Consider the following 25,628-nt stretch of genomic DNA (forward strand, 5'->3'; position numbering starts at 1 on the left):
ACTTTCTACTAGATTGATAAAAGGGACATGGAGAAAGGGGAAACAATATTTATCTCTCATGGTTCTACAACTTCTACATAATATATCTTACTATAAATACCAAGACGTACAGTCGCCATTAGATATATCGGAACTGCCAAGGCTCTCACATTTGAACGCACCTCTGTTGTCAAGGTGTTGGGAGTGAGGTATCTGATGGCAATTGTACATACTTACATAGTGAAGGTTTCAGCACAGTATAATAAAGAGTACTAGCAGTTACCGCCTGTCAAAAACGCGACCAGTTGACCTGACATATCTCACTCATAAGTACAGCATGGTACGCGTTCCTCCCTACACGAGCTTAAACTATGCGTAGGAATGCCCCTCTTTCATATTTATTTCATCGCCATTATCCGAGGTGTGGTTTTAGGCAGCCATGCGCCAAGTCCCAGAGTGTTTCGAGCGCCGCTACCAGGCAATGGACGCACTAGTCAAAGACCTGAGCTCGCCCATGAACCAATCCAACGAGTCTAGCGAAGCTGAATCCAAAGAAGAATATGGCTTCAAACTCATGTGCAAGTTCTGGAACATTCTGAAAGAAGATCCTGACTGTGATTTGCAGGTAACCTAACATAAGTCTGTTTTAAACCCCTGAAGTTTCTATAATATCTATATGTATAGGTACCTACCGGCTAGCCCGCAGCGAATCGCGTTAGACGTGTTGCCTCTCTGTCGCACTCGTAAATACGTACGACAGTGTATCAGGGAGACAACGTCGGATGGGGTCCGCAGCAGGCCGTCTGTCTGTAGTGGCTGTAGTCAACATCAAACGTTATCAGATCACCAGTGATCTAATGTAGTCGGGCAAAAAAGGTTACATTGAAAGAAAAAGTGGCACCAGTGTTGTCTTATTCACAGCAATATGCCTAATACGTATAAAATAACGGGATGACACTACGATGTTGCCACTGTGCCACTTTTAATTTCTACTTTTTTTGCCAGATTTTAAAACATGTAATAATTACGTAGTTGAGTGCCATTTAACACGTTTGTGACGTTCTTTTTAGAATGCACTTCATCAAAGGCCGTCTGTAAGTCCACCAAGAAATAGTGGCATATTTGGATCACAAATCCCTTGCTATCAAACGGGTAAATCCAGTCCAAGGACAGGGTAAGTTTTCTGATTAAATGTTAAAATAAAATCAGTTTAAAACAATAGTTAGAGCACAGTATAATAAAGAGTACTATCGTACAGTATGGGCACTCCCGCTCCCCGCTGAAAGTGCCGCCCACCCCCTCTCGGTTACCTCACAGTTACCGCCGCCTGTCAAAAATGCGTACAGTCGACCTGTCATATTTCACACATACTAGCATAGTACGCGTTCATCTACACGAGCTTAGGCAGCGTCTCCACTTAGGCGTCGCGTGTCTCGGGGCGCGCAACGGACGTCTCCGCCACGCCGCCTGAATGTAATTCAAAAAACGTCTCCTCAGTACATTTTTTTTAATACTACGTCGGTGGCAAACAAGCATACGGCCCGCCTGATGTAAAGCAGTCACCGTAACCTATGGACGCCTGCAACTCAAATAGTGTCACATGTGCGTTGCCACCCTATTAGAAACTTGTACATTCCCTTTTGCTGCGTTAAGTAGGTACGCAGCAAAAAGGAGTGCACAAGTTCCAAGGAGGGTTCGGGTTGCCGACGATTCAAAGGACAATAGACGGAACAAGTTAGTTCCATAAGTCCTCCCGTCATCAGCACACCGCACCCTCGTTGAGCTCTGGCAGCCTTACTCACCGGCAGGAACACAACACTATGAGTAGGGTCTAGTGCTATTTGGCTGCGGTCTTCTGTAAGGCGGAGGTACTCCCCAGTTGGGCTCTGCTCTAGATTCGAGCGAGACGATATCCGCTGTGCTGTGCTCTACCACACAAAGCGGAATATCATTCGCTATGCCCTACCTCCTACAAACTCCTATTTTGTATAGGAAGGACGTAAGACGCGCTCCCAGGCGGCGCGGCGCGCGCCACTTACATTCAGGCGGCGTGGCGGAGACGTCCGTTGCGCGCCCCGAGACATGCGTCTTATGAGTGTGGATGGTCCCTTAGACTGTGTGCTAGGAACGGGCCTCTTTCATATATTTGATTGCCAGTGTCCGAGGTGTGGTTTGAGATATTAGGTAGCTAAATTTACATCTTTTATAATATCTCTTCATTCTTCGTAAATATTCTTCTATTTAAGTAGTTAAGACTATGCAAATGCAAACAAGCTTGCTTACTCGAAGAAAATTCTTTTCCAAATTTCCACATAGGTGTGGTAAAGGCGGCTGTGCCAAAACCGTCGATCCTGAATCAAAACTGTCAGGCAATTCGTGTTGCGACAGACGACCTAAGGTCCAAGTGGAACCACCTTCTCGTTCGGGTTGTTGTGGCGGCAAGGAATCTGCGTCACCTCTTTCGCACGCACTTGAAAACATGAAACGGGTAAAGTATCTACATACCTTATATCTATGTTTATCTAGAAAAATGTGCCATATTTAACCAAAACGTACTATTTCCGTAATAGCTTCTATATGAAATCGATTTTATCGGCAACTGACAATGACAAACGGAACTTTTTCCTTTACCTAATCATAGTCAGAAGACTCATCAATGAAAAAATATTCATTTGCAAGAGAAGGCTCTAACGAAAATCGCCTTGTCCCCTTAAAGCTTTTCATGTATCAACCATTATGTTGGCAAGCTTTTGCTATGCCTTGCTGGTGAAACAGACGATTGCAATTCCGCCTAGGGTTTTATTTCTACTACCGGTCAATGCATTGTTATTATAAATACAGATATAGATGCTCGATGGCAAAGATTTTATATAAATCAGGAAAATTACTGTAGGTAAACTACCTATTAGTCATAAAAAAAACCGAATCAAAATGTTCACTTCGTAGGTACAGATAATGATGATGGTGAGGTACAAGTAATTCAACCGAACATGATTATTGTAAATTTGTAAGATGTAAATCACCTTGTTTAGGCTGCTTCAACGGAAAAAGCATGCTACGAGAAAGCAAAGGAGCTTTTGTCTCTTCAAGAACAATTAAAAGTGCAAATCGCTCAGTTAGAACAAAGAGAGCAAGACGAAATAGACTTATTGAAAGAGGCTGATACAATTTGGAAGAGTATGGAAGACGAATATAAAAAGAAGCTGGACGAGTCAAAGAGAAGACAGGAGGACCTTCTAAAAGAGGTAATCTAATAACACAATATAATATATAGGTAATTATATTAATTGTATTATGTCACAAGAAAAAACTATATGTATTCAATGTATATTTGTATAACTTTAAGGCTAAAAGCTTAGGTCGGATCTGTATTGGTTTTTGCCACTCTTGCGGATCACGTAGAAAAAACATTTGAGGAGTGTCTTTTCAAAAGGACTTATTTCTATAAAACAACAAGAAGACAGATATAAATAACCTGTGTTGACTTATAGAAATAAGTCCTTTTGAAAAGACACTCCTCATTTAAAAGCCAACTTTAAAATAATAAATATTCAATTGAAAATCAATTTTATGTTCACTGACCACCAGTTAACCGACATCGAAGTGAGTGCAAGTAAGTGGAGGAAAAATAAAAAAAATCTTGAAGATCAAATGACAACAGTAGATAAATGTATACAAGAAATGAGAGAAGTATGCAGGAAGAAAACAAATGACCTTAAAACTATACAAGCGGAATCAGCCGATTTAGAAAAAAGAATTTCGAGCAACACAAGTGAGATAATGAGCACATCTCAAGCTCTTGCGGCTAAAAGAAAGTGTCATGACGTAAGTGTGTTAACTGTTAAGTTTTTGGTTTAGTACCGTTTGGTAGCCAAAATTTCGTAACCAGCTACAAACTGGGAATCTTGATTCCCATTTTTTAGCCGGTTACGTATGGGGCCAGAGTAGTACCGTTTGGTAACAAGTTTTGTAACTGGCTACAAAATAGGAATCAAGATTCCCGGTTTGTAGCCGGTTACGTATTGGGCCCGAGTCATTGATCGGAGTTTCTACCAAATCGAAGCTAGGACTGTGTACATACGGATAGACGGACGACAGAGCGAAACTATAAGGGTTCCTTGTCAACTTAGTTGACTAACCTAAAAACCCCCGAAACCGAACCCTAAAAAATTACTTAATGGCAGCATTATTTGAATAAATTATGTGTTCATGACGGCAAAATAAATCCCATTTTGTAACCAGGTACAATACGGGATATTTTTTACCGTTTGCAAGCTGGTTACCAACCATGGTTACGAATCGGTAATGATTTAGTCTCATTTTGTAACCATTTTGTAACACGGGATTCTTTTTCCCGTTTCGAAGCCGGTTACCAAACGTGGTTACAAATCGGTAATGGGAAAGTCCCAATTTGAAGCCAGTTACGAATTGGAATTTTTTTCCCGTTTCGAAGCTGGTTACCAATTTTTAGTTACGAAACGGTACTAAAGGAAGTTTTTAGGTTCTTTTTGAGAATGAGGCTACTTATTTAAAAATTGTGAGAAATTCTTATGGCTTGCTTTTAGGATTGCATGAAGAAGATGTCCGAGGCGTCTAAAAAGTTACAAAGTATCAAAGACCGTGAAGAAGGAATAAAAAAAGAGAAAATTCAAAAAGGCGATGAATGTGTTAAAGAAGCAAGAGAAGAATTAGCTCATATTTGCAGAGTTTTATTGAAAAAGAAGCTCGAGAATGAAGATCTACGAGCAGAGGTCTGTATCTAAAAATATGTAAAGTTGTAAAAATTCTATACTGAGTAATGTTTTGTAGGTTCACTGATCTGATATTTATATGTCGTAAACTTCTTTTAATATATCGATAATTTGTGGTACTGCCTTTAGCTTCATTTTGACCTGGTCTGCAGAAATGTCCGGACTGGTCCTGTACCTGTGAATATTAGGTACATATTTTTCGCTTAATGTTTGCAGGCAAAAGCCCTTGCGGAAGAAATAGATTTACTTCAAACAACATGCGACTCATGTGGCGAAAAATGCAAAAACAAGGAACAGTCTCTGAAAAAAGAAATCGCAAAGTGTGAATGTGAAATTAAAAAGTTCAAATTGAAATGTACCAAATGCAGTGTATCATGTGATACAGATAATTTAAGAAAATTCTGTACTGAATGCCCTAGGTGCAAAGAACAAATGGATGCATGTGCATACAGTGGTAACACATGCGCTGGACCGGAAAAACCATGTATCTGTGTGCATATCAAGACACAGTTTATGAACAATGTATTTGAGAATATGCATACAGTATTAGAAAGGCAAATTAACAGCAGAGCCGGTAAAGTTGTCGCAGCCCAAGTTTTACAATGTTTGAAAAGTAGCACTAATGGAAAGTTGGATAGCCCAACTCGGAAAAAATTACAGGACTTCATTTTAGCAACAGTGAAAACTAATCTGAATCTAACTATAATTGGCGGTGCTGTTAAAACGCGATGTGAAGTGAGAAACTTATTTACAGTATTTTTGTTTAACATAATTTATGTACAATTGTACATCATAACTGTGAATGAATATGTTTTTATAGATGGACCCTGACACCTACAAGGAGCTGATGAAGTGTTTATGTATGGTTAAAAGTGAAAAAGCAGAAAAAGCTGATAAAGGAACTGATTCAAGAAAGGTATATTGTAATTCACTTGCGCCTACGCCTAGATTAGTCCTTTAATTATGACGAGGTGTTTTAACAAGGTAATCCCTAATGGGCTCGGTATCAAAATGGTATAAATAATACCTAGTTCTTTTTAGGGTTCCGTAGTCAACTAGGAACCCTTATAGTTTCGCCATGTCTGTCTGTCCGTCCGTCCGTCCGTCCGTCCGTCCGTCCGTCCGTCCGTCCGTCCGCGGATAATCTCAGTAACCGTAAGCACTAGAAAGCTGAAACTTGGTACCAATATGTATATCAATCACGCCAACAAAGTGCAAAAATAAAAAATGGAAAAAAATGTTTTATTAGGGTACCCCCCTACATGTAAAGTGGGGGCTGATATTTTTTTTCATTCCAACCCCAACGTGTGATATATTGTTGGATAGGTATTTAAAAATGAATAAGGGTTTACTAAGATCGTTTTTTTATAATATTAATATTTTCGGAAATAATCGCTCCTAAAGGAAAAAAAAGTGCGTCCCCCCCCCTCTAACTTTTGAACCGTATCTTTAAAAAATATGAAAAAAATCACAAATGTAGAACTTTATAAAAAATTTCTAGGAAAATTGTTTTGAACTTTATAGGTTCAGTAGTTTTTGAAAAAAATACGGAAAACTACGGAACCCTACACTGAGCGTGGCCCGACACACTCTTGGCCGTTTTTTTTTATACCACGTCGGTGCCAAATAGGCATACGGTACGCCTAGTGGAAAGCGGCCACCGTAACCTATGGACGCGTGCAACTCAAGGCAAGGGCGGATCTATCCTAGCTTCGTATCCAGGGGGGGGGGTCACGTGGTCAATTTGTATAGTTGTATGGCCAACCTAGGCTCCACGGAGGGGGGGGGGGTATCTCACATGACACCCCCCTCCCCTGGATCCTCGAATGACATAATGTAGAGTTCGTATCGACGTTTAATGTCTGCAAATTACCTAGTTCGGCCCGTCGGGCATTTTTTGTTATAAAGTTTTTTTCTAAAAAACACTAACTTAAATTCTCAAGGCTGGTTTTTATACACGTGTTAGAAAATACTGTTAGGAAATGATAATCATCATTTCCTAACCATTTGCGCCGGCCGTAGATTGAGAAATTAGGGTAATGAAATGAAATGGAATGAAATGGAATGAAATATTTATTTCCAAGTAGGCATATTACAATGCGCATATGAACGTCAAATAAAGCTACGCCGTCTCTAACCCTACGCCTCTGGCTCGAGAAGATTTCAGTAGGTAAGTAAGAAAGACTTGAAGCGTCTGGTAAAAGTTACGGCCGGCGGAAATTGTTAGGAAATGATGATTATCGAGTCCTTACAGACTTTTTATATTACATATATAAAAATGGCCGACTGGCCGAACTAGGTAATATGCAGACATTAAACGCCGATACAAACTCTACATTATACCAAAGTTTCATCCTTGAGAAAATGAGGAAGGTCTCGCGGCTCTGGGCTCTTAATCCACCATTTGCCAGAATTTCATTTGCTATCATTTTATTTGCCATCCTATTCAATAACCATAATGTTGTTTCTCATATAACATCTTATGTCAAACTTATTGTTTACTATATTAATCATGTGCTAGAAACTTCGTTTCCCATAAAGTCAATTTCCATAACGTAATTTGTCATAATCATCGAAATCCGTAATTATCACATACCATAACATCATTTGTCATCCAAATTAGCTACCAGAAAAATAGATTAGGTTAGATTAAATTAGAAGATGAAACTGCTAACAGAAAATAGGTTAGGTTAGGTTAAAACTGATACCCCCCACAAAATGAAACTGCTTGGAAAGTAGGTAAGGTTACGTTAGAACTGCGACCCCCTACAAAATGAAACTGCTTCGTAAGCAGGTTAGGTTAAAACTGTGATCCCCTGGAAAATGAAACTGATATCAGAAAGTAGGTAGAAAATGAAATTGCAGATATCAGGAGTTTCATATTTTTGCTTGCTTGTTTATGTTTTTTTTTCTTAGGAACCCTGTGCTCGGTGGGGTGGTCCTTACGAATGCAATTGCCCGAAGGGACCCAAGAATTGTATATGCCAGAAAAAGGCTCCCAAGCCTCCTTCTGATCCAGAACCTTGTGGGCAACTCGAAGAAGATAAAAAAGATATTGTAAGTTTTAATTACCACAACTGAGACTTCCTTCACGAATTTTTATTTTAAGCACTTTCTTTTCCACCAATCCTACCAGAATAACTCCTAAAACATCTTGTCCCATACCCGTCACAGGCAATTTGACGGTTATTAAAACAAATTCAGTAGCAAATTACTTATTCAATGAACGTAAATTAGTAAATTATTATTGGAACCGGGCCACTCTACAACCATGTCAAAATGACAAGCAGTAAGAGATTTCTTACAACCTGATTTATAACGTCACTATGTCATAGTTCTACAGTGGCCTAGGGTTCCAATTGGTTGACTGTACATTAGTGGCGGGGCGTCGATACAACTCGATTCCCTACGGGTTCCCTAAAATTCTCCAGTATCTGTAGAAGTCACAGATGTCATATATACCATAGATCAAGCAAACGTATCTACTTAGCGTGTCAAATGAACTCAGTGAAATCCACTGAGTTGTCCGTCTTTACTCGCAGCTTGCAGCTTTCGGGCGTCAATTTTTGTAAGTTGAAGTCAACCAAAACATAAAAAATGCCTCGTTACGTGATATTCAATTGCAACAACACAAAAATTATGAACAATCAAGAGCCTGAGACATATTTAAAATTACAGGCAAGAATCAACTTCAGTACAAAATTTGACACGCTCGGCCCCTATACAAATATTATATGAATTTGTTTCTCTATCTAAATTAATTTCTGTGGTAGAAGTTCATACTAAACAGATCCCGAAAACCCCTCCGGCTTTATCAACGAAATTTTTTACGCCACGCCACTGCAGTACATACCTACAAATATACATACTCATTATTAATAAATTCATCTTTAAGTCTGTTGTGCGACAGTCGTGGTAATAGTGCTCTAAAATGTTCTACCATCATAATGACAATGATATTGATTTGATAACATAATCTTTTTTCCAGGGCCAGCTATCAATATGCCCTTACAAGGATAACACTCCGTGTGGTCCCTTATGTGCCGATCCTCCTAAGTCCGACCTAACAGTAGCCAAAGCAGTCGCAAAGTCTCACAAACCCACGCCTTGTTGCGCCGACAAGTGCACGTTTAATAGTAACATGAGAGCAGCCCAGTGTACGCTGGGTAGCGAAGGCATCGATAATCCAGTGAGAACCAAAGGACACATGAGCAAAGCTCCCATACTTCAAGCTCCCTCTGATATATCTTATATAGATATGGTTAGTTACATTTCAATAGCTTTTGATTCTAAAAAAATTTCTTCGAAATTTTCCAAAACTACCTGTTGGTTTCCTATTCAGTTTCTTCGATGTTTCGAACAAACTGAATAGGAAAATGAAATATTATATCGATTAATTTACAGATGCCATGCGATTGCAATACAGTGGATGAGTTTAATACCTGCCAGTGTCGTGAACGTAAGTACTCACTCAAAATCGGGATGCAATAGTTGATTGTAACGGTATTCTTGTCAAAATATGTAAAACGGATTACAATAGAAATTACGAACACCATAAAGCTCGCATCTCGAATTTTTAAAACTCAATAGTTTCTTATTACTTATACCTACTTGACAAAGTCACAAACAGCACCACTATAAACAAAACATTTTAACTGACTTCTCGTGTACCTACATGTTATATCACATTTTTTTAAATCGTTTTTACAAGGGGACAAAGTCGTTGTTTAACCGCACGTGCCAATATTAATACCCGAGCAAGTGAAAGATTCCAAAAAGTGGAATCTTGAGCGTTGCGAGGGTTTCAAGGTACGAAGGTTAAACAAACTTTGCCACCGAGTGAAACACAAAAAATTTCACCACACCAACACGAACAAAATACTAACTGGAAAACATCACATTGAATAAATTCCATCAATGTTTTCGATATTTATGATTGAAAATCGTCATTTATAACTATATTCTACCAGTCAGCTAAAACATCAAGTTAAATTTGTATGAAATTACTTTGCACTCTTAGATAAAGATAAAATGCAATTTTGCTATCCGTTTTCGAATAGCAAAATTGATCTTCATCAGTTGGTGTGGTGAAAAATATTTTTCACCACACCAATTGGTAAAGGCTTTCTTTGCTATTCGAAAACAGATAGCAAAATTGCATTTTATCCATAAGGGGGCAAAGTAATTTCATACAAATTTTAACTCGATGTCTTAATCTGGCTGCTAGATTTTACCTATAAATGATGATTTTGAATCATAAATGTTGAATAAATTGATGGATTTGATTTAGTTTTATGTTTCGTAGTCAGTATTTTGTTCGTGTTGGTGTGGTGAAAAATTTTGTGTTTCACTCGGCGGCAAAGTTTGTTTAACCTTCGTGCCTTGATACCCTCGCAACGCTCAAGATTCCACTTTTTGAACCTTTCAGTATTGGAATCTTTCGCTTGCTCGGTTATCAATATTGGCACGTGCGGTTAAACAACTACTTTGCCCCCTTGTAAAACAAATAACTATTGTCACCTTACCCTCAATTACCTATCAAGTTTCCAATGTAAGCTTCGCAAAGCGGTTGGATAAGTAATAACAAATGATCATATATGTGTGTGCATTATTTGTAGTTTCTATTGATCTCCACAATAACAATAAAGCAGCTGAAAGTTACCGTTACGTAGGTACTTATAATTTAGAGATAAAATACGTGGGAGTACAAATAAATTTTATTTGTAACATGTTGTGAAAGATTTTTGGTTATTTTAGGTCTCCACCATCTTCGTAATGAAATGATCGAAGCAGTGTATCGTCCCATGAGGTAAAAGCCTGAGGTAATAGTAATTTGTACACGCTCTGCATCTATTTTCAGCAAATTCACAAGCCACAGTAAAAAAAGATATTAAATAAGTTTCGTTAAGAATAATTTTGTTATATTAAATTTCTTATTGTAAGAATGCTTCTTATTGTAAAAATTTTGTACATACAAACATATTTAAATCTTCAATATTGTGACAAGTTTTTACTCATCGGGATGTTTCAAAATAAAAAAGTACCTAGATTCGTTTTATCTTTTTGTTGCACATGTAAAATGTAGATTGTTAATTCCTTATTAATAAATTTAAAAATACGTTTATTGTCAGCAAGTATTACGATTATATTAAATTGTTTTTATTGTACTCCCACGTTTTTTTATTTTTATGCAATTCCATTGAATCTTACTTGCAAAATACTTAAATACAGTTACAGGCAGAAAAATGAAGAGAAGACGGGAATTCCAAGAAGAAATCATATTGCCATCTGAAGCAGAATTTAAGAAAATGTTTGATCATGACAATATCATTCTACCAGTAACAGTTATGGGCCAAAATGGAATGTCAGCAGATTTCAACGCAGAATTGGTAAGAACTTCTTCTGGACACATGAACTTGGACGTTAGAAGATTGTCTGAGTGTGGTGAAATTGCAAGCCCCATCACAGAATATCCCGTATCATTATTCAAAACTAGTTCAAGTCTTAAGCTGATCATTAATCGAGATTATAAATATTCTAATGCACTCTTAAAGAGAGATTCCACAGGTTTAATGAAGGTGGTATTAAAAGACGTCAATGTTTCCCCAAAACATACTTTCGGGACATTAAAACCACGAGAAAAACTATTCAATGTAATAATAAAAAGTAAGGACACAAAATATTCTAATAATACTTTCCTCCGGGTGACTCCGTCTGGAAACTTTGAATTTGTTTTGGAGAAGGAATTTGAAAAATTTCAAAAAGAAATAGTTAAAGATTTCCTAGGTGACATAAATGAATGCCCCACTAACTTGTGTAGAACAATATCAGGAACATATGTCATAGATTTCGACGAAGACCCAAATTACCATAATGCTTTATTGAGAAAGTCCGATTCAGGAAGTGTGAAGTTATTGATCGACGTTCCATTCAAGTTTCTAAAGAAAGATATATATTCAACTCACATAAATCGTACTCTGTTTGAAAGTTTATATGAAAAATTACTAAATTTTTCAGAAGACCTTGTTAAGGAATCACCCAAACAAAAAGATTTGGGTAGGAATTTAGAGTGTGGCTTAAAATTAGATGCAAATATAAGAATGAACATACTAGATCAGAGCCATTTTGTAGCTGAGCTTTTTGTCAGCCTAAATAAAATTACTCCGGGACGATACTTGGTAATTTTCGAGAAAAAAACAGATGAATTATTTGTTGGTAATTTGTTGACCACATGGCTTGGTCGCTTACCTATTCAGAAAACAACGGCAAAAGAACTCACCGTACATTTAAATCAAGCTAGGGAAATTAAAAACCAATATGGCTGGTTAAAAATGTCTTCTAAAGGTAAAATACTAGTGCTGGTCGACAAAACTTCAGAAAGTATTCAAACTGATTGAGCAGAAAGTGTAAAAGGGATGACGGATAGGTACTTGCCACCAAGATACTTTGATTTTTGCCTGCAACATGTCTATTGTCTACCTACATGCTTATAAAATATGAAATATATTTCATAAAAATGAAGCAAACAAAGTACAGGGCTTGATATAACAAAAACAGAACACAAGAGATTAGTTCGAACGCTGTTAACTTCATTAGTAATCATTAGTATTTCTTAATTATGTAATTTGACGCATGAAAGTTTGAATGTAAATTAAATATACAGAGTGGGGCCTGTAACAAAGGCGAAGAATTGAACTCTAGGCTATTCTCCTTATACTGATCAACATTTGTTCGGCGACTTTTAAAAATAACTTGTATTTTGATTTTTATCACCCTTGAAAGTTTTTTTTAAGAGGTAATGTATTGCGAATTCTGTTAAGTCTAAAGTGTGACAGACAACGTCAATGACAACAATAATGGCGTACATTGAAGCTAATATTTATTTTGTATGAAAAATTAAAAATTTAAAGACTTCATAATTTTTAAAAGTCACTGAACAAATGTTGATCAGTATAAGGAGAATAGCCTACAGTTCAATTTTTCGCCTTTGTTACAGGCCCCACTCTGTATATTACGATTTGTATCCGTGTTATTGTAGTCAAGCTTAAAATACATTACATTGGCGACTGTCGTTTTGTTGGTGATGTTTGTTCAGTTTATTTGAACGATCATTTCGACATAAATTGTTCTGAAATATTAATACCTAGAAATAAATAGTTCAATTTGTACCATTGTATAATTTTTACCTTGTATTATTCAAGAAATAATACTTAGTTTAGCTTAGTAACAACATAGCATGTTTTCGAGTTCAAAATAAGTAGGGTGCACACTCGGTTAAAAGTTGGCATGACGAATGCTCCTAATATGTCTTCACAAATTTTGACAGTTGCTGTTTTGCAAAAGTAGCAAACTAAAAGTGGAACCTGGATAAATGTGAAAAGTTGTCATAGTAACAACTGTATCTCAAAAATGTGTAATAAATTGGCTACTTAAGTAGTTGTCGGGATGGACAAAAGGTGATTGAATACTGCAATGATTGTTACTGTATATCGAATCCACTATAATACAAACATATGTCGTCATTGTCGTCTTTGCGGTAAGCGACAGTGGGACGTTTTACTAAACGCACTCACGTATGATGTTGGGGAGGAAACATTTTCCGAGATGTAGGTACCTAACTGTCGTATGTACAGTCAAGTGTAAAAATATGGGTGTACACATCTTACTCAAAAATATGTCCCATAGCACCTTAGTCCGGTGTAATAAGAGCGTAGTACCATATTTTTGAGTCGATTTTTTCGATACTTATTTTTGCACTTGACTGTAGTATTGTGTAACGGTAACTTCGATTAGTTTGACGGAATTTCGTGTGACTCTGGGGCATATTTTTAACCCTTTTCCAGGCCACAACAAACTACAAGGCTTTCCCAATAAATACAAATAGGTATATTTTAATTTATTGAGCTTTGGCGATTTATTAACCCTTAATAGGGCAGAAGAATTTCGGAAATTAGTCAAATTTGAATTCTGTCGAATTGTCAAATAAAGTCTATACTATGGTGGTAAATATATATGTCCCTTGCCCTATTAAGGGTTAAATGAGAAGTAATTTTTCGCGAAACTGCAATCGAACATGAGCCTTCTGGAAAAGTTGGAAATCTATTGGCACGTATGTGTTTGCTAGGAAAAGGGTTAACTTAAAATACATAATTTATAATTTGATTACTAGCTCTAGAGCGGAGGGAGGCAGTATCTCTTTAGCCTTCGTGAACATTCGCGCAGTAGTGCACGTAAGCGACTGCAGGATGAATGCGTAATGCCTGTCGCATTAGTTCAAACAACTCATTTTTATTCACCGAAGCAACCAATTGCACGCGGTCTGCCGAACTTTAATGTCTTTTTAATGTTTCATAAATTGCAGTTAGGGCTAGGTCATGGTAGTCGTGTCCATAGTCCTATGAAAAACTAGCCTCTACGGAAAATGAGTATATTGGAGCATTTTTCCGCACAGGGTACGTAACCAAATGCACAAATGCTTTATACGATATTAACGTTATAGTAGCTAGAGCTACGTTACAGTTTGTCGCCAAACTGTGTTTCGATTGCGTTTAGTGGAAACGATTGTCATTTCGGCTAAACGAGCAGTACCTACGAGTACATCATCAGGTAGGGACATACCGCTGTTTAAAAGCTACCGAAGACATATGTAACTCCGTAGACAGATAGTCTAAGAAAAAAACGAAAGGTACAGGGGGGCAAATCTCGACAGGGGGGCAAATGTAACTGATCCATTTTTTCCATGTTTTAAAATGTTTGCATTATTAAATAGAGTGTCCACAGGTTATATATGGTAGGCGTGTTCAGTGGATACATGTAGAACTCAACATCATAATGTAGTAATGGAAGGCATGGATTAGTTACAATGGCCCCCCAGTCGAGATTTGTCCCGCTGTACCTTACCTCAAAACCATAATGAAAAAGGTAAGGCGGCCAAGATGGATTGTGTGTGTGTGGATTGAGTGAGCACCTTCCGAAAATAAAAAAAAATATGCTGATCATTTAGTAAAAGTTCTAAAACAATTGTAAAACGAATCTCTGAATTTGTAAAAAGATAAATCAAAAGATACAGCCATTAACATGTGCTCACTCAGTTCTCACAAACTACCAACGAAAACAGTGAATATATTCATTTAACATATAATATTTATATACTAACATTTAGTTAAAATAGGCCAACCTACCTCTATAAATATTAGATCACCTAGTGACGTATTAAATTTTTTACAAATAGTTTCTTATGCTCACTCAATCCACACACTTTTGAAAAGCCGAATTTTGATGAAAAACATAAGATTTAGACCGCTATTATATGTGTATAGTTTAGTAAAAGTGAAATGGGAATTTGTAAAATACAAAACGAACCACTAACGTGTCAGGTTTTTTTATAATAAATTTTTGTAAGTGCTCACTCAGTCCACACGTTTTGAGAAAGTTAAAAATGTAAATATCTTACGATTTGTAGCACCTAAGACACTCGAAAGTACTTCAACATTTAGTAAAAATTTTTACTAAATATCCACCATCTAATATTTTATATTCGTTGTCTGGTTTTAAAGATATTAAGACATAACTTTTCTCATACAAATGTATCAAGTAGGGTGACTACACTATGTCGGCTCCTGATTTTCCCCACCTTCCCATTGTCATATTTAGATTGGGGAGTTTCGTTCGTTCAATTTTGATAATATTAAACTAATACCATATTAATTATCCATCTGCAAACTGTTTTTAGGTTATGTTCTTGGCCTAGTGATGATGTGTATTGTGTAATTTTTATCGACGTCAGGATAATAACCATATCGACATGCATGCATTAAAAAGGACATGAATGATAATTGGTAAGAAACAAAGAATATAATACTTCACTAGTAAGAAACCAGAACCTGGTAATCTAATCGCGCTAACAGATGAGCGTACCGGATTTGTAAGTGGGAGCGAGAAATAGTTATTCTTTTCTCGCTCCCACTTACAAATCCGGTAAACTATTATCAAAATTGAACGAAACTCCCCAATCTCAATATGACAATGGGAAGGTGGGGAAAATCAGGAGCCGACATAGTGTGGTCACCCTACTTGATACATTTGTATGAGAAAAGTTATGTCTGAATATCTTTAAAACCAGACAACGAATATAAAATATTAGATGGTGGATATTTAGTAAAAATTTTTACTAAATGTTGAAGTACTTTCGAGTGTCTTAGGTGCTACAAATCGTAAGATATTTACATTTTTAACTTTCTCAAAACGTGTGGACTGAGTGAGCACTTACAAAAATTTATTATAAAAAAACCTGACACGTTAGTGGTTCGTTTTGTATTTTACAAATTCCCATTTCACTTTTACTAAACTATACACATATAATAGCGGTCTAAATCTTATGTTTTTCATCAAAATTCGGCTTTTCAAAAGTGTGTGGATTGAGTGAGCATAAGAAACTATTTGTAAAAAATTTAATACGTCACTAGGTGATCTAATATTTATAGAGGTAGGTTGGCCTATTTTTTACTAAATGTTAGTATATAAATATTATATGTTAAATGAATATATTCACTGTTTTCGTTGGTAGTTTGTGAGAACTGAGTGAGCACATGTTAATGGCTGTATCTTTTGATTTATCTTTTTACAAATTCAGAGATTCGTTTTACAATTGTTTTAGAACTTTTACTAAATGATCAGCATATTTTTTTTTATTTTCGGAAGGTGCTCACTCAATCCACACACACACACAGATGGATTTACACCTTTGTGGAATGCTCGGCTAGATGGCGTTAGTAAAAATATTTGACATTTTAACACATATGAATATTATGAATATCATATCAAGTTAAGAATATGGGCCAAATTGTCAAAACTGGGGTGCAAAAATTTTAAGCCTGTATCGAGAGATGATTGTGATTAAAGCCTGACAAGTTTTTATTTGACCCTCGCCACGTTGCGGATTTTCAGCTGAACTAATTTCTTTTACTGGCAAGGATTAATATTTGACACCCGTCGTCGAAAGTCATTGAATGTCAGTGATGTAAACGAGAAGTAAATATTTTAGATTTTCTAACGGTTTCATCGCAAATATGCCCAAAATAATATTTAAAAAAGTGAAAATAATTATACTTAACGAGATAAATTACTAAACAAAAAAGGATGAAGGATTTCACAGTATTTCGATAACAATGTTCCGAAATCGGTTGTTGACATGTCCGGTACTGACAATGTATAGTGCAGTTCTCCTGTACTGATTATTTAATTTCGATTTAGCTTAATATATTTTTTGTTCTTATTTAAGGTGTCTGTAGCTCAGCCGTGAAAAAGATTTATAGAAATAAGGAAGCCGTTACATCATTGACACCAGTATAAAACAAGGTCCCACGCAAAAACAAAATAAACATCGACGACTTGGATAAAGGCACAAGATTCATGGATTTTAGGCTGTACGGAAACAAGTAGCGAGTATTTAAACCATGCTTATTAAACTTTGATTCTCTAAAACCCTGTGTTCATTTTCTACAAATATTTACGCGAAACCAGTACACGCTGTCCCCATTATACATGACGTCCGAACATTATTGCCATATGAAAGCGGTTTGTAGCGACACTCTTTCAGGGTCAAATAAAATCTTGTCAGGCTATACACACTGTGATTACACATTTTACTTGACAGTAACTCTCTATAATACTCAATGCTCTTTGAAGCTACTACTTAAGTAGATATCGGAAATATTTTCATTGAACAACGGTAGAACTATGATACACATTTAAAAACCGGCCAAGTGCGAGTTCTACTCGCGTTGTAAGGGTTCCGTACAGTACAAGAAGGGCTTAAGCGCCTCCTTTTTAGTAGGAACTTAAGTCATTTTTGCGAATAATCGATATTTTGAACAAAACAAATCAGAAATGAGTTTGTATGTAATATTTAAACGCGCTCAAACAATTTCAAGGGATTTTGTAACTCCTTGCAGCGGCAGTGAGTGAAATTCGTAATTTGAGTTTTTTTTTTTTAAGTTCGACTTACGCTTTAGGTACTGTAGATTTCTAATAGGTTTTCCTGTAATTATAAATTGAAAACTATCTCGTGTAGTTTTTAGAAAATTTTACGCATAGTAATTTCGGAGATAGGAATGAGGGGGGGGGTGGTAATTTTTTGCCTATTTTCTTAAATAACTTGAAAATTACCTTACTAAAAATTATTAAAAAAATATTTTTGAAATACTTATAAAAACCTCTTTTATTTGATACTAGCTTTTACCCGCGGCTTCGCCCGCGTAATAAAAGTATTCATTAAGATTTTCATTTGGATCCGTAGGGACCGTAGGTTTCTCTGTAGGTATATTTATCTGCGATTATTTCGATTGCACATAATACTTTTGCTTGCAATGATTGTAGAAATATTACACATCGACCACAGCGTAGGTAATTCTATATACGCTGGGGAAACCTTTATAAACATCCCACATAGCCCGTATTTCGACACTATGATCGGTGGGTAAAAAGTACTTTTTTCTATTATCCCTTACAATTTTTTACATTTTGCTTATACTTATCGCAAACGTAATCTTCAAGCAAGCAAACAACGATCGTCTTAGAGCACATTGATTGTAAGAGACCGCCGACCGATTATCCGTATCTCGCTTACGATACCCATATTATCCGTATCCGTATCGCTATCGCTATCGCTATCGCTATCGCTATCGCTATCGCTATCGCTATCGCTATCGCTATCGCTATCGCTATCGCTTCCCTATCGCTATCCCTATCGCTATCCCTATCGCTATCCCTATCGCTATCCCTATCGCTATCCCTATCGTTTTCCCTTATCAAGATGTTTAATGATATAACACTTTAAGTTCTCGCGCTTTGTACACATATTTAATGTCACATACAGGTCGAACGCGATTAATTAACATTATTTTTACCTTTTTTCCCAACGTTTCGGCCAGGTTGCACTGGCCGTGGTCGCGGAAGACTGACGTCCCAGCAAAATGTCACCGGAGATGTAAACAACACAAAACTACCCGATATTAATTTATATAAATGTTCGGGGTAGACAAATAAATATAATCTACCCGCTTTTAGTTAATGTTTATTTTCCACCATGTTTATTTTAAAGGTAAAAATAATGTTAATTAATCGCGTTCGACCTGTATGTGACTTTAAATATATGTTTAATGATTTCTTATCAAGTGCTAAAATATAAAGTTTCATGGTTTTATCATTTAAAATTAAGAAATCCCATACAAACTTTCAACCTCTTTTTCAACCCCTTCATCCCTTTTTTTCGAAATAAAAAGTAGCCTATGTTCTGTCTCAGGGTCTAAAGATTGTCTGTTCCAAATTTCATCAAAATCGGTTGCGTGGTTTAAGCGGGAAAGCGTAACAGACAGACAGACAGACAGACAGACAGACAGAGTTACTTTCGCATTTATAATATTAGTATGGAGTATGGATGGATGTAACACAATCTAGTTCTAGAAACTTTGATTTTTAATTTTTACTTTTATCCCCCAAAAGTGGCCCCTATAATTAAATTTTCTTAATTTAAATTACATGTCCGTCTTTGGGTCACAGGTTTACTTTCAAAATAAACGGTTCAGTAGTTTCGGAGAAAATTGGCTGTGACGACGGACATACAGACGCACAAGTGATTAAGGGTTCCGTTTTCCTTTTTGAGGTACGGAACCCTAAAAACGTACCCACTTCAAATAGCTAGTTTCTTTGCAACGGAACACTGACAAGGACTCTCATCTGTAGTCGGTCTGCAGTCTGCGTCGGATTACTCGTTTGATACACCTTCATAATCGCCGTCGCATCCGATTTGCTGTCTACAAAGCCCTTTAAAAGAGTCGGGTTTCTTTAGTACCCTTTTGCCAGGACTAGACGGTCTGAAAAGAGGGATCAGGTGCGAGATTGCTTATAAAGTCTATATTTTATTTAATAGAAAAAATATTCTATTGCAGCTAGACAAAAAATACGATCCACGGTACACTTCATATTCATATTCATAATCATAATCATAATCATAATCATAATTTTTTTTACTTCTGATTAGCAGAAACGTCTGCAATCGATGCCACTAGGCTTAGAATAAATTTAAAAGTGGAAAATGTCTGCCCTGGGTGAGACTTGAACTCACGGCCTCTGGATCGATACTCCAGCGCTCTGCCAACTGAGCCACCAAGACTTCAACCAAGCCAGCGAAATTTTCCACTACTAAGGTCAATGGGACCCGTAGCGACATCTACCGTAAGAGTGTTAAACTTCTTAAACGGCAACCCGGAGTTCCAAGTCATATTGGAAATTCACCAGTTACGATGCGCTAACCATGCTAAATTTTTTACTTCTGATTAGCAGAAACGTCTGCAATCGATGCCACTAGGCTTAGAATAAATTTTAAAGTGGAAAATGTCTGCCCTGGGTGAGACTTGAACTCACGGCATCTGGATCGATACTCCAGCGCTCTGCCAACTGAGCCACCAAGACTTCAACCAAGCCAGCGAAATTTTCCACTACTAAGGTCAATGGGACCCGTAGCGACATCTACCGTAAGAGTGTTAAACTTCTTAAACGGCAACCCGGAGTTCCAAGTCATATTGGAAATTCACCAGTTACGATGCGCTAACCATGCTAAATTTTTTACTTCTGATTAGCAGAAACGTCTGCAATCGATGCCACTAGGCTTAGAATAAATTTAAAAGTGGAAAATGTCTGCCCTGGGTGAGACTTGAACTCACGGCCTCTGGATCGATACTCCAGCGCTCTGCCAACTGAGCCACCAAGACTTCAACCAAGCCAGCGAAATTTTCCACTACTAAGGTCAATGGGACCCGTAGCGACATCTACCGTAAGAGTTTATTTAATAAGGTTTGATTTCGTATGCGTCGCATCTCCGTCGCGCGACCATCGCGCGACCGTCGCCCCCGAAAGCCATGGCGTGAGCATTTCTTTTTTTTTGCCACTTTTATGAAGTGTGATATTTTTAAAAAAAATATGCTATTTCTAATCAGAATTATAATAATAATAATAATAACCCCCCAAAGGGATCACCTTGACGTGGTGGGCGGGCTTACGGGTTGGTGGTACTATGAGAGTTATGGTCGAAACATCTAGACCGCACCCCAATTAGGGAGATACAAAAACTTTTCCAATATCAGCTAGGAACCCTTCCCAAACCAAGATCCCAACTTTCCTATCCTTTCTTCTTCTTCCTCCCTATTCTCTATATAACTTCCTTCACTAGAGTAGTTATGCAGTTACGATCGAGATCTCTACGGCCGGGGCCGCTTCCCGAGGGTAATCGTCGGGGCGCATCTGGAGCCGTTGCTGGATGCCACAGCATGCGATCCAACGGCGATGTGGAGTTGAGCAGGCGGGCTCCCATCGAACAATCTGTTACAGCCGGTCATCGGGAGGCGAGCAGGCGGGCCACCGATGTCGAAGTTACAGCCGATCCAGAGCCTCAGGCTACACCTGACATCAACAACGACTCACATCCTTCATCACCGAGTTCATCAATCTATAGTTTGTTCCCATCACCCACCTCATCACGTAATTCTGACAACTACCATCCCCCACAATCCGCGATATCGTCACCAATATCATTAATGTCTGTAGATGTTGTGCAGGAGGCACGCGCCAACAACCCTGCACCCACTACAAACACAAAACGTACGCGAAAAAGATGGACCGAAGAAATGAACAGGTTTATTTGGCGTACATATTTAATCGAAAGTAAACTAGGATCACTTCAACGTGGATACCTAGAACCTTTGCACAGACAGTTTCAAGCGATGTTTCCCGAAATGGTAGTTTCAAGACAGAGAGTTGGAGACCAACGTAGAGCTATAGCTCTACGTACGTCTCTATGAGTCATAAGTTACTAACAGAAAGTACCTTAAATGAAATCCGTACAGAGGTTGAGATGCATTTGGCAACTGCTGTTAGTCCCCTTTCATCGAGTAAATCCACATGTTTTGTATCTTCACAAACTTTCCACCAATCAGGCGAGAGAATGACATGGACACCAGACATCAATGAGACCATTATGAAAATATATTTTGAGGTAACTGAAGCAGAAACCAACATGACAGCTTACAGGAAAAAACTGCACGAAAAATTCATGTCACAGTTTCCGCACCTTTCACACCTATCAGAGCAACGCATTGCTGACCAAAGGAGAGTGATAATAAATAATAAAACTAGTTTTTTAAAGGTGCGCGGGGCCCGAGGGCCCCGCGGTGTTCTTATTTGTTTTTTGTTTTTGCTTTTGCTTTTTGTTTTTTGCTTTTGCTTTTGCTTTTTGTTTTTGAGTTATGCTTATGCTTTTTGTTTTTGAGCTATGCTTGTTTGCTTTTTTGCTTTAGCCTTTGCGTGCTTGGGAGCACTCTCTGCCCGCAGCTCGGCCTGCGGCCTCGCGTGCTTGGGAGCCTGTCAGACACGCTCCGGGCCTTCGGCCCTACGCGGAGCTCGGCCTTCGGCCTTCGCTTGGTTTGGAAGCTCCGCGTCGGGCCTTCGGCCCGCCGCTTCGCTTATTTAGATACTTTTTGTTATTGTTTTGCTTGGGAGCACAGTCTGTACGCAGCTCGGCCTGCGGCCTTCGCGTGCTTGGGAGCACTCTGCCCGCAGCTCGGCCTGCGGCCTTCGCGTGCTTGGGAGCCTCTCAGACACGCTCCGGGCCTTCGGCCCTCCGCGTAGTTTCTGTGGGGGTTGTAGGGAAGTTGGAGCTTAAACACGACCCAATAGTAAAAGTGTCTTGAGAAGCTCACGACGGGCCTGCGGCCTGCGGCCTCCGGCCCATCGTTTCGCTTCTCTAAGACACTTTTACTATTGGGTCGTGTTTAAGCTCCAACTTCCCGGACCGCCGGCGAGCCGATCAGGGACGCTCCGGGCCTTCGGCCCTACGCGGAGCTCGGCCTTCGGCCTTCGCTGGGTTTCGAAGCTCCGCGTCGGGCCTTCGGCCCGCCGCTACGCTTATTATGACACTTTTAATTATTGTTCTGCTTGGGAGCACAGTCTGTACGCAGCTCGGCCTGCGGCCTTCGCGTGCTTGGGAGCACTCTGCCCGCAGCTCGGCCTGCGGCCTTCGCGTGCTTGGGAGTCTCTCAGACACGCTCCGGGCCTTCGGCCCTCCGCGTAGTTACTGGGGGTTGTAGGGAAGTTGGCGCCCCTCCCAGGGACGCTCCGGGCCTTCGACCCTACGCGGAGCTCGGCCTTCGGCCTTCGCTTGGTTTCGAAGCTCCGCGTCGGGCCTCCGGCCCGCCGCACCGCTTTTTAGACACTTTCATTATTGTTCTGCTTGGGAGCATTCTCTGCCCGCAGCTCGGCCTGCGGCCTTCGCGTGCTTGATGGGAGCCTCTCAGACTCACTTTTACTTATATTTTTTTGCTTGGGAGCACTGTCTGTACGCAGCTCGGACCTCAGACCGGAGCAATGACCGTTGGGCTGTGGAACGCTCCCTCAGGCTGGTAGGGAAATTTGACTTTGTCCCCTCTCGCCGCCGTTTTTGACTTTTCCAATAATTTTTTTTTCTCATTTCTATTTTTGGCCCCCGCTCTTACCACGTGCCAAATTTAAACGCGCTCGGACCGAAAATAAAAAAAAAATTTCAAAGTCGGCCATTTTGAAATTTTGTAAATGCCATTCGATGGACCTCAGATAACTATACAACATTAGTTTAAGCACTATTAACCTTTTTCCTACCGTTACGGAGCTATGGGGATTTAAAAAAAAACCTCCATACAAACTGGTAGGGAAATTTGACTTTGTCCCCTCTCGCCACCGTTTTTGACTTTTCCAAATTTTTTTTTCTCATTTCTATTTTTGGCCCCCGTTCTTACCACGTGCCAAATTTGAACGCGCTCGGACCGAAAATAAAAAAAAAAAATTTCAAAGTCTGCCATTTTGAAATTTTGTAAATGCCATTCGATGGACCTCAGATAACTGTACAACATTAGTTCAAGCACTATTAACGTTTTCCCTACCGTTACGGAGCTATGGGGATTAAAAAAAAGGACCTCCATACAAATTTCAATTGGCCTTCAAAGGGCGCCATTTTGAATTTTTCAAAATTTTCTTTTTGTATACTAATCTTGGGGTGGCTGTCTACCCGTGTGCAAAATTTCAGCGCGCTCGGACCATTTTGAAATTTTTCAAAAAAAAAAAAAGTCGGCCATTTTGATTTTTTTTTAATGCCATTCGATGGACCTCGGGTGACTGTATAACATTTGTTTGAGCACTTTTCACTTCTTTGTACCGTTACGGAGCTATGGTAATTAAAAGAAAAACCTCCATTCAAATTTCAATTGGCCCTCAAAGGCCGCCATTTTGAATTTTTCAAAATTTTCTTTTTGAATACTAATCTTAGCGCGACCGTCCACCCGTGTGCCAAATCTCAGCGCGCTAGGACCATTTTGAAAATTTTCAAAAAAAAAAAAAGTCGGCCATTTAGATTTTTTTTTTTTAATGCAACTTTTTTCTACTCGGATACCTGTATGACATTTGGTCGAGCACCCCCGGCTATCTCTTACGGTTTAAAAGTTGCCATACAAAATAAAAGTGGCCAGTTTTCCCACATTTGTAGCACTTTTCAATTTTTTTTTATTTCATTCGAATCAAGGCCGCTTGGAGATTCTACGACCAAAATTTGAGCACTCTACGATAAATTTGAAAAATTGTCAAAAAAAAAAGTCGGCCATTTTGAAAAAAAAATGGCGGCGTCAAAAACTGCCCAGGGTCCTCTATGACATTTGGTCGAACACTCCCCGGCTAAGTCCAGCCGTTTGGCCAGGCCGTCCGACATTTTTTTACCCGGAACCGGTAGACCGACGGTCTGATCTATCCGGGGTCGCAGGACCAAACTCTATACGACCACACCAAACACTGCCACCTTCAAATCCCCCTTCTGCCTATTTTTTGAAAAATGTCAGTCGGGTTGTAGCTTTATATTATATAGAATAGATGCTAAGCAGTGAAAAAATAGACACAATTAAGAACCAAATTTCAACTGAACTAGGACTTACTAATACTAGAGATCACCAGGACGCATTTGAAGAATTACAGTCGACAAAAGCCGAAAGTTCTAAAGTTAATGTTAATATTACCATTCATAATTCCTTTGACGACTTAGACATAGTAGGGCAGGATGAGGATCTGCAAATCCTAACATCTACTAACACACCAAACTATAGTAAATCCAAGATTAATAAACAGCATATACGACAGCACATTACAAATATAGATGAAGACGAGTTACGAACACAATTTGAAAACAATTTAAATAAATTCAAAGACATACATCAGACAGAAAGGCCATATATCCCAAAACTAAAAATATCCCAAAAGCTAGCATCAATAGTAAATTATCTAAATAATAATATTATTCCCCAATATATCTCACAAGAATCAGACTTTAATTCATTGCAAAATGTAGTTTACACGACAGCATACACAACAGCCGCATACATGGGGGTGAAACTGGACAAACCCGCTGGTAATGGTAAAACACAAAAAACCGGCCAAGTGCGAGTCGGGCTCGCGCACAAAGGGTTCCGTAGCAGCAAATATAATAAACTTATTATGTCAATTTATACACCTGCCAAAATTACAGTTAAATCAACCTATCTCAAAAACTATAAGAGATACTTTGATCAAACCAAAAATCGTTGAAAGAGTTAATTAGCATGCATCACCTCTATTTTTTTTAGAATTTTATACCCCGTAGTTATAAAAATAGAGGGGGGGGACATACTTTTTACGACTTTGAGAGCTGATATCTCAAAAACCGTTCACTTTAAGAAAAATGTTTTTTAGAAAACTTTATATCATTTTAAAAGACCTTTCCATTGATACCCCACACGGGTATGTACATCGAAAAAAAAATTTTCATCCCTCAGTTACATGTATGGGGGGCCC

General features: G+C 38.5%; 1 protein-coding gene across 1 annotated transcript; it reads left to right on the forward strand.

The window, feature by feature from the left end:
• Positions 1-331: 331 nt before the first annotated feature.
• On the forward strand, positions 332-10,643 carry LOC125229886. Its single transcript, XM_048134822.1, has 12 exons — positions 332-604; positions 1,050-1,153; positions 2,296-2,467; positions 3,012-3,224; positions 3,568-3,804; positions 4,545-4,730; positions 4,947-5,465; positions 5,551-5,646; positions 7,647-7,787; positions 8,719-8,991; positions 9,135-9,189; positions 10,488-10,643. Exons 1-12 carry the CDS (start codon positions 419-421, stop codon positions 10,541-10,543), a joined length of 2,238 nt encoding a protein of 745 aa, XP_047990779.1. The 5' UTR covers positions 332-418; the 3' UTR covers positions 10,544-10,643.
• The last annotated feature ends 14,985 nt before the right edge of the window (positions 10,644-25,628 follow it).

Source organism: Leguminivora glycinivorella, chromosome 9 (genome assembly GCF_023078275.1).
Source record: "Leguminivora glycinivorella isolate SPB_JAAS2020 chromosome 9, LegGlyc_1.1, whole genome shotgun sequence".
In the NCBI taxonomy this organism is placed as follows: domain Eukaryota; kingdom Metazoa; phylum Arthropoda; class Insecta; order Lepidoptera; family Tortricidae; genus Leguminivora; species Leguminivora glycinivorella.

Bases quoted from the DNA above. Each gene is read 5' to 3' on its own strand.
- LOC125229886 (XM_048134822.1), top strand. From the start codon at position 419: ATGCGCCAAGTCCCAGAGTGTTTCGAGCGCCGCTACCAGGCAATGGAC. The intron at 1,154-2,295 runs GTAAGTTTTCTG...ATTTCCACATAG, and splicing joins AAATCCAGTCCAAGGACAGG to GTGTGGTAAAGGCGGCTGTG. The intron at 3,805-4,544 runs GTAAGTGTGTTA...GCTTGCTTTTAG, and splicing joins CTAAAAGAAAGTGTCATGAC to GATTGCATGAAGAAGATGTC.